General features: G+C 33.2%; 1 protein-coding gene across 1 annotated transcript; it reads left to right on the top strand.

The window, feature by feature from the left end:
• Window positions 1-401: 401 nt before the first annotated feature.
• LOC130963113 (stemmadenine O-acetyltransferase-like) lies at window positions 402-1,766 on the top strand. Its single transcript, XM_057889264.1, has one exon. It carries the CDS (start codon window positions 402-404, stop codon window positions 1,764-1,766), a length of 1,365 nt encoding a protein of 454 aa, XP_057745247.1.
• Window positions 1,767-13,389: the final 11,623 nt, after the last annotated feature.

Here is a 13,389-nt window from a genome sequence, read left to right as displayed (position 1 = left end):
CTATCTACTAGACCAACCCAATATAGTTAATATACAATATCAATAATTACGTGCTGCTTTAGGTTGATTTTATGTTGTCTCAGTTTAAAAAAATAAAAAAAAACTGTCATATACATCGTTTATCTATATATTTCACTTGTAGTATTAAAAATGATTGATAAAAAGTGAGCGCAAATAAAAAAATATGCAAAACAAATAATTTTACAGAAAAATATACAAATATAATTTTTAAAAGAGATGAAAAAATACACAAAAGAGATGAAAAAAATTATACAAATATAATTTGTAAAACAAATACTGTAGAAGAATTTTTCCTATATAAAGGTACACGCACTAGTATACCAAGCAAACACAAACCTATAAACGGTGCCTTAGTTCAAAAATCGATTGAACCAACAACAATGATGCCTAAACTTGATATTGTGTCTATTAAGGTAATGGTAAAGCCATCGTCTCCAACCCCTAATCACCTTAGAGATTTCAAAATCTCCCTCGTTGATGAGATGGCTCCTCCAATCTATATTCCAATAATTTTATTCTACTCAGCCACTGATATTAATAGTTCCTTTGGAACTCATGATGTCGAGACCATATCCAATAAATTAAAGGTTTCTTTATCCAAAGTTCTCACTCTATATTACCCATTCTGTGGAAGATTCAAATGTACCTCACCTTCCTCTGTTGATTGTAATGATGAAGGTGTACCTTACATCGAGTGTAAATTCCCCACTAACCTTATAGATATTCTCAAAAGGTCTCAATCCCAAATGCAGGAGCTTTTGCCATTTGACCCATATAATAATGTTTCTAGTAGTTTGGATCATAATGATGACAAACACAAAGTGACCATGGCGGTTCAGTTGAGTGAATTCAAGTGTGGGGGTATTGCACTTGGTGTGTGCCTCTCACACAAGGTAGCAGATGGCGAAGCAACATCATCATTCCTCAATGCTTGGGCTAAAACTGCAAAGGGTCTTTTCAACCAAGTAGACCCACCTCAAATGGATGCAGCATTGATTTTCCCTCCACGGGGAATAGAATGGGCCATCACTAGTCTCATGGTCGGTGGTGGCAATGAAAAGCTCGTGACCAAGTGTTTCTTGTTTAGTCCAACGGACTTGTCCAGATTGAGAGCTAGATTTGGAAGCTTTAATCCGACTCGCGTCGAAGCTGTCACAGCACTCATATGGAAATCAGCAATTCAAGTAGCAAAAGGAAGTTCTTCTGGGGAGTGTAACAGAACCTGTTACAAGGCTTCTATGGTGTGCCACGCCGTCGACATTCGTAATCGAATGGTGCCACCGTTGCCAAAAAACTTGTTTGGCAATCTTTGGCTTTATTCTATTTCTGAATTGGTGGATTTGGGTGACGGAGGTTATGGAACAGAAGAGTTGTGTGATTTGGTGGGGATGGTTAGGAATGCTGTTAGAGAAACTAGTGCGGGTTATTCAGATATGCTACTTCAAGGTGACGGTTTGGATGAGTTCGATGAATTCTTCAAGGAAGCAAGATTAAGGGTCGCTGAAAATCTTGTTGCATGTTGTGGATTTAGTAGTTGGACAAGATTTGGTTTCTATGAAGTTGATTTTGGATGGGGGAAGCCAATTAAGGTGAGAAACATTAATTTGCCTATGAAGAATGTGACATATTTGATTCCTACAAGAACTGGGGATGGCATAGAGGCATGGGTAACCATGACCGAGCCTGATATGGATGAATTCCAGCGTAACTCCGACCTTCTCCAGTTTGCCTTGCTGGAATCTTAAGAGTTTTTATATATTTTCTTATAAAAATGTATGTCCGAGTGTGGGATAATAAAGAAATAAGTTTAAAATAGTTTAATTTTTTTAATTATTCTTAAAATAATTAAATAATATTATATATTAAATTAAATAAATTATCTTTGTGTTATTATATCTTTAACCTTACTAAATTTTCCAATTATTATTCGGTCCAACGTGAAACAGGCCAAATTATAAGTTGTATTTGCCAAGCCCATCTCAGATTTACTCTTAATTGTTATTGTTATTAGCATTATTCTCATTGTCATTCGGATTGGGGTCAATTTGGAGATGTATTGTCTTATTTTGTCAAAAAGTAATGATTTATTGGACTTAAACTTTCAAAATGATTTTTGAGATTAAAAATATGTATTATTTTTTTATTTTAATTATATTAATTATATTTTTTATATTGATAAAAGTGTATCATATTAATTTTTGATTCATTTTTCGTTAAGAGTATATTAACGTACTTTGATTATATTGACAGTTAATATATCTATTATTTTATGATTTGACCACATATAACAGTATACTAATGAGTCAGTTAGTAACATGTGACATATTGATATAAATAATTCTATCACGTATCACAATATTATTGATCTATATATCATCTTATACAACGTATTTTAATATTGTTTGTCAACATATTATCTGTCATGCCATTATTGCATATACATTAAATTAGTTCTTGAATATGTATTAAATGATTCATTTTAGTTTTTAAAATTGAATGTTATGTACTAAATTAGTCTCTTGACTAGTTTTCTTTTGTTATGAATTCAAAATTTTCAATATCTTTAAATATACTAATTTTAATTTATTTTTTAACATGTTTAAATGTAAGTGCTTTAATAAATAATTTTAAAATTATAATTTTAATTATACATTTTTTTCATAATATTTTAATATTAATAACTATACGAGGTGGGCTAATTAACATCCCATGCAATAAGAGAAGAAATTACGTACTCACTTTAATAAGATCATTAACTCATATGACTAAGTTATCATCTCTCTTTATAAATATCTAACAAACTCAGGTATTTTTTAACCTAATTCTCATATAAATTAACTTAAACTCTTGCTAACTTAGATATCAAAGTCCCTTACTAGTACCTCCAACTACCGCCTTGAAGTTGATGCAAAGACACTTTAAGTACCTTCACTGCCATCTTTAACCCCTTTTGTCTAGTCTATTTACACACAATCGATTTTAGGTACGCCTTGTAACAACAATTATGTTATTTAATAAAAAAAATATGATTGGTTAAAAATATATATATTTTTTAATTCCAAAAAATACATACTCCATAGTAAATGAAAAAAAATATATATGTATTTTGATTCTGGGTTTTTTTTGTCAAAAACATGTGTTTTTGGACAAAAATATAAAGAGTAAATTGACAATTAAGTTCTTGAGAATTTGTACTTCGGATGGAATAGATGATAAGCCCTTTATGATAATTTTTTGTTTGAAAAGAGTGGATTTTATTAACTTATCTTGCATTTATTCATAGAAAATGCATAATTTTGTGAATTTCTCCTAATTGTGTTCAATTGTGAAAAACATATTTTTTATGATTTAAAATTGTTAAATTTAATTCACTTTTATCCAATTTGATGTCTTGATATATTTGTTTAAGTGTTCAAGGTTTAGAAGTCAAGAATGGCTTGGAGAAATGAAGAAAAAACATGCAAAAGTGGATAAATCATGAAGAAATGAAGTTTTGGAAATCTGTCCAGTTGTGCATATGCAAGACAAATGCGTACGAACGAATAGTGGCACGTGATTTACTTAAGTAAACACGTGGCTCACGATTTCAGGCCCAATTTTGACCAAATCCAACTCATTTCTGATGCATATGAAGGCAAGTCTCAAGAGGGATCAACCAAAAGAGTGTAGAAGTAGAGTAGTAGTAGTTTAGAATTATGTTTTAGGTTAATTCCTAAAGAGAGAAGCTCCAACTTCTCTTTAGAAATTTAGAGTTTTTAGTTTAATTTCTCCTTAGATTTAGGTTTTGATTTTGTTTTAATTTAGTTTTGTTTATTTTTTATTATTCTAGTATCTTAGTTTATTTATTTTACTTATTAATTTTTATTTTCCTTTAATACAATTGATGTTCTTCATGTTTATTATTGCTTATTTGAATTGTTGTTATTGTTTTCTTGCATTGGTTAGCTATGATTTTTATTAATTCTTTTAATTTATGATATTTTTCTTTTATGCATTTCAAGTGTTTGTTAAAATGCCTTCCTTAGTTTTAGAGTAGATTTTGCACTCTTGACTTGGAATTGAAGACTTAAGTGACCTTAAGTCATTGATGTCCAAGATTGATTGGTGATTTAGGGTTGTTGGTTGGTTTTGTTTTCAGTGACGCTAATCTTTCACTAAACTAATTAGTGAGTTGGCTAGGACTTGTGAATTAAGATCAATTATGCCTAATTAACTTTTTTCCGATGTTAGAGGATGACGAAGTGGGATTAACTCTTCTTAATTGTCATGTTTGTGGTCAATGACTTGGATAGGAACTCTTGACTCAACCATTGCCAAAATGCCTTTTTAGCACTTGAATTTTCTTGTTTACTCTTCACTTTTTTGTCATTTAATTTCTTGTTTTTTGCATTCAATCCTTTTTTCTCATAACTAATGATACACACACCTCATTGTAATTTCTTTGAGAGACGATCCAGGATTTAAAACTTTCAGTTTTTATTGATTTGAATTGTGACACAATCTAAACTCTGATTTGGGTTATTTATTGGTTTGAAACTATACTACTGACAAAGCAATTCTTTTGAGAAAATTCTGAATCGACATTTGGCCCGCATCAAGTTTTTTATGTAAAATTTCGATTTAACAAAAATTAAATAAAGAACTAATTAAACATGAGCCGTCGGGAGTAAAAAAATTTAGAATCATAATTTGAAAATTCAAATATAATTTTTGGACTCGGTGAATTTTTTTGAGTTGGAAAACAGTTTTTTTGCGTAAAAACATGCACTAAAAATTTGACCGCAAGTACCGGTCGTGATCTATCCAGTACTGCAGTTAAGAAAATTAATTATGAGTGAAGAATGTTAACAAGTTAAAAATTATATTTGAGAAGGTAAAAATAATTAAAATGCATATTAAAATGCTAATCTTAAAGGTTTTGGCTCAAAGTTAGGCTAAACAAACCATATATGTGAACCGGGTCCTAGTTCGGCCGAAGACCCAACATATATAAACCTTAGTTATGAGAATTTCATCTCATTAATCCTATAAAAAGAGAGAGAGGTGCTGAAATGGAAGAAGAGAGGGATCGAGAGAAACCCTAACTCCCCACCAAATTCAATCCACCATAACTTTCTCTCCGATGCTCCGATTGACCAGTCATTTGTGATCACGCATCGCTCTTCTCACCCTCTTCAATCCTATTTAGGTATTGTGGTAATTATCTCATTGTCCTTTGTCTAATTTTATTTTTCTCTCAAATTTCATGTTTTGATTTAGATTTTGAGAAAATCTTGTGATTTTTGTTGTTTAGGGGTGCTCTAGTATGAGCTATTAATGAGTTTCATCAACTATTTCTATGGGTTAAAGTAAAGAATCTTAAAACTCTTGTGATTTATGAGATTCTATAAATCCTAGAATAATATATATGTGAAATTAGTTATGTTAGTGTTGTTGGATAAATTTGTCACATTTTGGGGACTTGAACTTGCTTGTGGAACTTTTGGGGTGAGTCTTAGAGTGGAGAATTCAAGTATTGGGTGTGAACCGCCGTCATTAAAGGTACAGTTTTAAGTTTCATTTAAATATCGTGTGGTGTGATGAGAATTCCTATGTTAGATGTCCCTAGAATTAGGTTTAGATTGTGTATTTGGTTAGAATTGATATGTGTAGATGATATTGTGGTAATTAATGATTGTAATGTGGATTGTGTGATTTTGTAATAGTTGGTATATTGTGAAAAGTGATGATTTGGATGATAATTATATATTTATGAATTATGTATTTAATTGGTGAATTTAGGTCAGAAGCCGTGAATTTAGGTCGGAGGCCAGAAAAAGGTAGAACAATAAGTGATGATTGAATTGAGTGATAATGCTTGAGATTCAATAAAATTTTAATAATGATTATGTAAAAGATTGGAATAATTGATAGGATAATAAAAAATGAGGACTTCGAGATAAAATGGATGACATTTAAGTTGAAATAAGCAAATGAGGTAGGTTTGAATTTGGTTGAGTGTGAATATGTGAATTGGGTTGGTTTGAGGTCCTTTTGATGTTTTAAAACTGAGTTGGTTTGAGAACAATTGGAAGATTTGGTAAATGTGTATTTTGGCAAAAACTAATTTTTGGCCAATTTTGGCAGACCGTAACTCAGTCCTCAAAGTTGAAAAGCTTTTAAAATTAGATTTTTATGAAAATTTATTTATCAATCTTTTCAACGGTTCAAGAATGGTTGAAAAATAAATTTTGTACAAAAAGATATGAAGGCTTAAAAATTAGGCTCAAAAACTGAATTTTTCATTTAACAACTTTTTGCAATTCTGCAACATCATGTATACGTAGAGGTGCCACGTGATGCGGACACTGGGCACTGCCCAGTGATCTCGCGTATGCAGAAGGGGGCATGCATATACAAAAGTGTCATAATTGAAAACTCGCGTATGCGGACGTAGTACGAGACGTGAGGAAAGGCTGCTATTTTCAACTCTCGTGTATGCGGACAAGGGCTCGCGTACGTGACACTCAAATTTTCAATCCTTGTGTACGTGAACATGTGCATGCATATGCGACTTTTTCAATTTTTCTAAAAAGTGGATTTTTGAATTTTTAACCATTATTTTAACCTTCTAAACCTTTATAAACCCGGTAAGAGTCTATAGCCGGTGAAATTAAGGATAGAGGAGTTAGAAACGAGAATTAATAAAATGTAAAGTGACACAAGATGAGGATGAATGTGATGGTTGATTATGATAAAGAATGATGATGATAATTGATTTTAATAAAGATTGAATATAAATTGAGAGGAGATTGTTAATGAGATTGATAATGAAGATGATAATGAGTGAAATGAACAATGGGTCTGAGGTATGATGATGGATTGGGGAGGTTGATGATTCCCTCTGAGTTATATGTTATATATATGAGTGAAGATTCTGATGAGATGATGATTGAGAAATGTGACGGGCACTATATTCCGAGATGAATAGACGAGTTGAGGTCGAGGATTTTCCCTTTCTTGTTGTGGTTATGAATAAAGAGATATAGGCCTGTGTGACTGCAAGGTGTACAGGACACTCACCCTGCGAAACGAATAATGAGTTTAGAAAGAGATACAAATTTTATGCCTGTGAGGTGAACAAGACACTCTCCCTATGAGAAATACTGGCTGTCCTGCCTACGAGATAAGAAAAGTGATGGTGAAACTATAAATGGTAGTACGATGATATGACAGGGTACTAACCCTGCGAGAGATACAGGCTTTATGACTGCGAGATGTATAGAGCACTTAACTCTTTGAGGTGTACAGAGCACTCAACTCTGCGATGTATGGAGGATATTCAACCCTGCGAGGTTTCCTCTATCTGTGAGGTGTACAGGACACTCACCTTATGAGGCTATGCTATATAGCGAGTAAATAGCAGAGAGGTTAATGTCCGAGTTAACTACCGAATGTGTCAGGTTCTGGCATAGTAACTGACATGTGAGCTCATGACCAGTAGGATAGACATGTATCATCTATATTTGATTGAATTGTTTGGATTTGATACTTGTCATGGTTGTTTACCTATGTATAATATATGACTATGTGTTAATTGCTTTACTTGAATTTACTTGTGTATTATTTGTCTGTTTTGTTTGTGTTTGTACAATTGAGAGGTCCCTCATGCTGGTATCGGTTAACGCTGAGGGCTGTTCTTGTTGAGATGAGATAATAAAAGGATTGAATAATAAAGATGAATATGTAATGAGATTATTTGAGCTCTCTGGGTAGATGCAGTGGAGTGATTCCACTTACTCCAGGTGGAGATTTTATATGTTGATATGGAATGACCAATGGAATTACTTGAAGGCTAGTTCTATTTGAAATTGGAAGTATAGTATCCCCTAGGACAGTTGCCTAATTCATGGATTAGTGAGAACCTAGAGTGAATGATTGAAGAAAGGAAGTTTAAGATGCTTATTGAGTTTTTATTACAGTGCATTGTATTTATTTGGCACTTTTATCGTACTGGGAATCCATGGATCGGGAGTTCTCATTCCGTATGCACTCTCTATTTTTTGTATGCAAGTCCAGGTGCTCAACAGTGAGATGTGGTTTATTTGAAAGATGGCAAAGATCATTGGACTCTGTTTTATTTTTGCTTAGAATTTTCCTTAATTATTTTGAAAAACTTATATACATGTAATTATCTATGTTTTTGAATTGCCTATAGATATTTTGATGTATATTTTGGGAGAGATAGAAAAAATATGGATGTCAAACTGATTTTATTCTGTACCTTAGCCAGCCTAAATTTTGCAGGTCGCCACTAGTGGCTATATATTTGTATTATATATTTATATCCTGTCTTTATCTTATCCTTCTTTACTACTTATCTTTACCTTCGCTTTAAAGACGCATTGTCGATACGAGAGTGTTTCTGTTTGCGATTTTTAATTTACTCCTTTTCAGCCTTCTCGTCTAATAACTCCTTTCAATTATATATTTATATGTATTCTAAATCCACCTTGAGAGTCGTACCACTTTTTATCATTATGTCTAGTTAACTAGTTAAGTACACTACACACATACCTTATCTAGTTAACTAGACCGTTTCATTTCTTTTTAAATCAAAACCATTAATTTTTTTCATACTGACCTAAATTAACGTTGCAAATATCTCTGGAATATAAACCAAAAGGACACTTCTTAAATGACATGATAAATTGAACTATTTTTTATTATAATAATTATTTTAATAAAGTATCTTGACTTGGGGGCACCATATCCATAACTAAAATGCCGAGAAGCGAACATAATGATGATGGCGAAGAATGATGATTGCAATGGCAAACTACCTTAAGAACCAGACCGCAAAAGCAGATAGAGATGGTGTGCTTTTATTTTCTATCGTTTTGTGAATTTTTAGGAGAGATTTGGGTGTTCTGAATTTCGGAGTTTACTGATTTTTCAAGTTTCTGCTTCTTACTTCGTTAGGGTTTCTTTTTTATTTTACAATTTGCTTATATCTTTGACTTTTTGTCAATGTTATCAAACTCGGTTCGACCTAGTCAGTTAAACTGAAAAACTGGTTACCCAACCTTAAACCGAGTTGAACTATGTAACACCCTAATTACCCTAAGCCTTACCTCATGCCGTAAAGCAAAGGTTAATCAAGGTTTACGACAATCCTAAGGCTCATACATAAATATATATAAAGAAGGATTAATAACCCTAGAAGTCCGATGAATAAAATAAGCTCAAATATGGAATTACAAAGTCCAAACGTTCACACGAAGCTACAAGTATGAAAGGTGAGATCCACTACGTAAGGTACCAAGATATATGTAGTTATACAAGAGTATAATAATAATAAGATACTAGTCTGAGCCTGTAGAGTTTAGGTCGACTAATTAAATACAGACATACAGAATTTTGAAAGTAAAACAGCTTATATAGAATATCACTCTCAAAGTGAGCCTCTAAGGCAAAAATAAATACAAAAGTGAGAGTACTAATCAAAATAGCCAAAAGGACAACAAAATAGAATAAAATCCTCCACTCTGCTCCCATTAAGCAACTCACTGAGGTGGGTTGTGACCTGCATCTGAAAAACAACAACAACGTATGAAATGAGAACTGGAGGTTCTCAGTATGGTAACAGTACCCAGTAATGTAAGACGTAAGACCCCATGACACCAGAGAGAATCCTAGAGCTTTCTACCAAACTTATATTCAAGCTTAACGAAAATAAATAACTTAAACCATAAGTAATAGACAAGGTATCTAATCTTAGGTAATTTCTAACTAAAACTAGCCACCACTGTCCCACAGCCTTCACCAATTTACCCTCCGTGCGATTCCATCGCCACCGCCTATCTAGCCTCCTCAGAACCAGACAATCACAGATAATGCAAACAGGTAAAACATAGGTAGTATTCATATATCACAATTAATTCAAGAAGCAAGTATGCATATTATACAATTAGGCAAACTCAAGTAATCAAAGCAAACAAGCATATAAGAGATGCATATGATGAATACATGTCCCATTGGCTCGTCATATCACTTGTCGGTACGTAAATGCCAACCCAACACATCCTCCTGGATGTAGCCTTTTCTGCGATGCCAGAGATATAGTGTCCTGCACACTCATGCAGCAGCAATTCTACTATTCCAGAAATATAGTGTCCTGCACACTCATGCAGTAGGGAGTCTACTACGTCAGGAATTTAGGTCCCGCACACTTCATGCAGCAGAGAAGGAAACAACAATAACTATTCATGCAGCAAAGAAATCTGATACGCTGGAGATATAGGATCTGCACACTCTCATGTAATTCAATAATTTCATCATTTCTTTCTGGGTCCTCAACTCATCACAACCATCATCAATTCATAATTTCCATTCCAAACTCATTAGTTCATTAGTTTCTCAATTCGTTATCCGTCATCCTCAAGTTCACTACTCTTCCTTCTCTATCAACCAAACTCATTCTCAATACACCAGAAACCTAAACCTCCGTTTGCTAACTTTTCAAAGTAATACCAATTAAAATCTCCTAGGACCTTTCCCATGCTTTGATACCCAAAATTAAGCCCAAGCGTCTTAAAATGGCGTCACAAGAGCTTACAAACTTGTTGGGAAGGTGAAATAGTTTAAAAACAAAGTTTAAGTTGTAAAACAGGGCATGTGCGTACGCACAGTGGTGTGCGTGCGCATGCCCAAGAAATTTTTAAGATGTGTGCGTACGCATAGGGGTGTGCATACGCACAGGCACCATAGTTTGCAATTATGTTCACTCGCACAAGGTGTGCTAGTGCCCCCAACAGACTATCATTCCCAACATGTGCGTGTGCACAGGGCTGTGCGTGCGCACAGGTTGTAAAACTCCATTGGTTATGTGCACGCACAGGTCGTGCTAGCGCTGCCAATAGCGAGCCTTTCCCCGCCTGTGCGTACGCACAAGACTGTGTGTGTGCACAGGTTTAAAAATTTACAGGGTTGTGCGTGCGCACATACTAGAAATCACAAAATTCTACAACTTTACAGAATTTCAGATTTTGACACCAAACTTTGAATTATCATAACTTCCTCTACAAAAATCCAAATTTTACAAATATTCTATCAATTTGAAGATTTTTCAATGAGTTTTAATTCTAAATAAATTTCAACAAATTTTGAAAATTGAGGCACAAATTATGACCCGTCAAAATTCACTAAAAACCAGTTTTTACCAAAACCCACAATTTCTCAATTTTTCCAAACTCATAACCAAAACTTAACCAAAACCATGCCAAACTCCCATGTACATCATAACTCACCCTTTATGTCCCATTCCACCATTCATACCAAATTTTCCTTCACCTTTCATTATTCTCATCCATCAAACATCAAATATATAACACTATAATCAATCCCCACTAACACATTCATCAATCATAAATCTATTAATACCAAGCATCATAATCAATCTCATTTCATCTCAATCTAATTATTTCACACGATTCTCATCAATTTCAACATCATCACCAAACAATATCTAATATTAACCAAATCCATCATAAAATTCATCAACACCGATAATTCTCAACAATCATCATCAACAACAATAACCAACAATCAAAATCATCATCAACATTCATCTTCAAATCTCAACACCCACCAACACAACCCATTAATAATCATCATCTAGCAATATATTTATATCATCTCATTCAAACGTATTCATCCTACATCCAAACCATCATGAAGCATACATTTATATATAATTAATCATACAATCACATCCTTCAACCTATCTTAAGGTGAACTAGGCTAAGTGTCCAGTGATATTACATATTACATAGAGGAGACCGAAGCCATACCTCGGCCAATTATCCTCCCCGCACGAAACCACCAAAAAGCCAAGATAACTCCAAAAAGCACCAAAGCTCAAACTAAAAACACATATATATCAAAATCAAGACCTAAGATACACAAAACAACTAAGCACAAGAGTTTAGCGAAATCTTACCTTACCCAACAAGATTAGAGATAAAACCCAACAATTACCCGCTACTAGAAATCACCTAAATAAGCAAAACCACAAAACTACTCAAAACTATAACCCCAAAAATGCAGAATTCTAGGGCTGAAAACTCGGGATTGAGATGCAATTTCTTACTAGATTTGCTTATATAGAAACGTAGAGCTCGACGAGAACTTTGCATGGCCATAAATGGCTCGTCAATCGGAGTTCCGTAGTTCAAGATATGACTCCCGGAAGATGGAGGGGAATAGTACACTCTCTTCTTCCTCTCTTCTCACCGTCCCTCTCTCTTTCTTTTCTGAAAAATGAGGCCAAATGGCCTCATAACTCTCTTATATATGTTGGGCTTGGACCAAACTTGGGCCCGATCCAACCCGTTAGCGTTTTGGGTCTGTTTGGCACACTTTAGACCAAAACCTTTAAGATTAGTGTTCAGTTTTCAATTCTAAATTATTTTTATCCTTTCAAAACAATAAATCAACTTTCAAAATCTTATTTTCCAAAATACGCGGTACTGGACAGACTAGAGCCGGTACTGCCAGCTTAAGCGCCAGTACGCAAATTTTATAAAAATTTTTCGAAAAAGATACATTTTCCAACTCAGAAAAATTCATTGAAATCAAATTTCACCTTTCTATTTTCAATTTAAAACTTCTAAATTTTGAATCTATTTTGAGTACTAAAATTATTTTATTATAACGGTTCTACATAAAAACCTCCGATTCTTACAAACTACTAAATGGATCGAACATATAAAAGACTCACTTTGACCCACTTTAACATAGGCAATTTTTAGTGAAATCGGGTCAAGTTTTTTTTTTTCAAACTCCAAAAATATTATATGTTAAACTTTTGCTATTTACTCTAAAACTCTTTTTCCCTCCCTCTTCCAATTTTTCAATCTCTTAAACAACTCCAACAGTGCAAAAGAAGAAATCCTCCTCTGATACAAAAAATTTTTGAAGTATTAAAATGAAAATTCATATGAATTCCTTTACGTGTACTAAAAGAAGGGAGTCATTTTTCAAAAAAAAATTTTACATTCCAATAAATACTTGATATGTGACAAATTAATTAAAATAAAAAAATAATATTATATATTAATATATTACATGTATTAATATATGAATATGACCGTTGCACTTATATGTTACATATATATTATATATTATATGTATGTTAATTAATTAATTATATAACCGTTGTATATGAAAATTTCATAATATTTATGGTTAACTATAGAGTTTGTTCCATTCTTGCTCAGCCAAAGTCTGTAATTTCTTGCATGACAATTTAGTTTTGGGGAGAGCTATACGTCATCCTGAAAACAGCCTTCGAAATTAATTTTGGTATTGCGAAATATAATGACGAGA

Source organism: Arachis stenosperma, chromosome 2 (assembly GCF_014773155.1).
Source record: "Arachis stenosperma cultivar V10309 chromosome 2, arast.V10309.gnm1.PFL2, whole genome shotgun sequence".
Lineage (NCBI taxonomy): Eukaryota > Viridiplantae > Streptophyta > Magnoliopsida > Fabales > Fabaceae > Arachis > Arachis stenosperma.
This window is presented reverse-complemented; position numbering and strand designations above follow the sequence as displayed.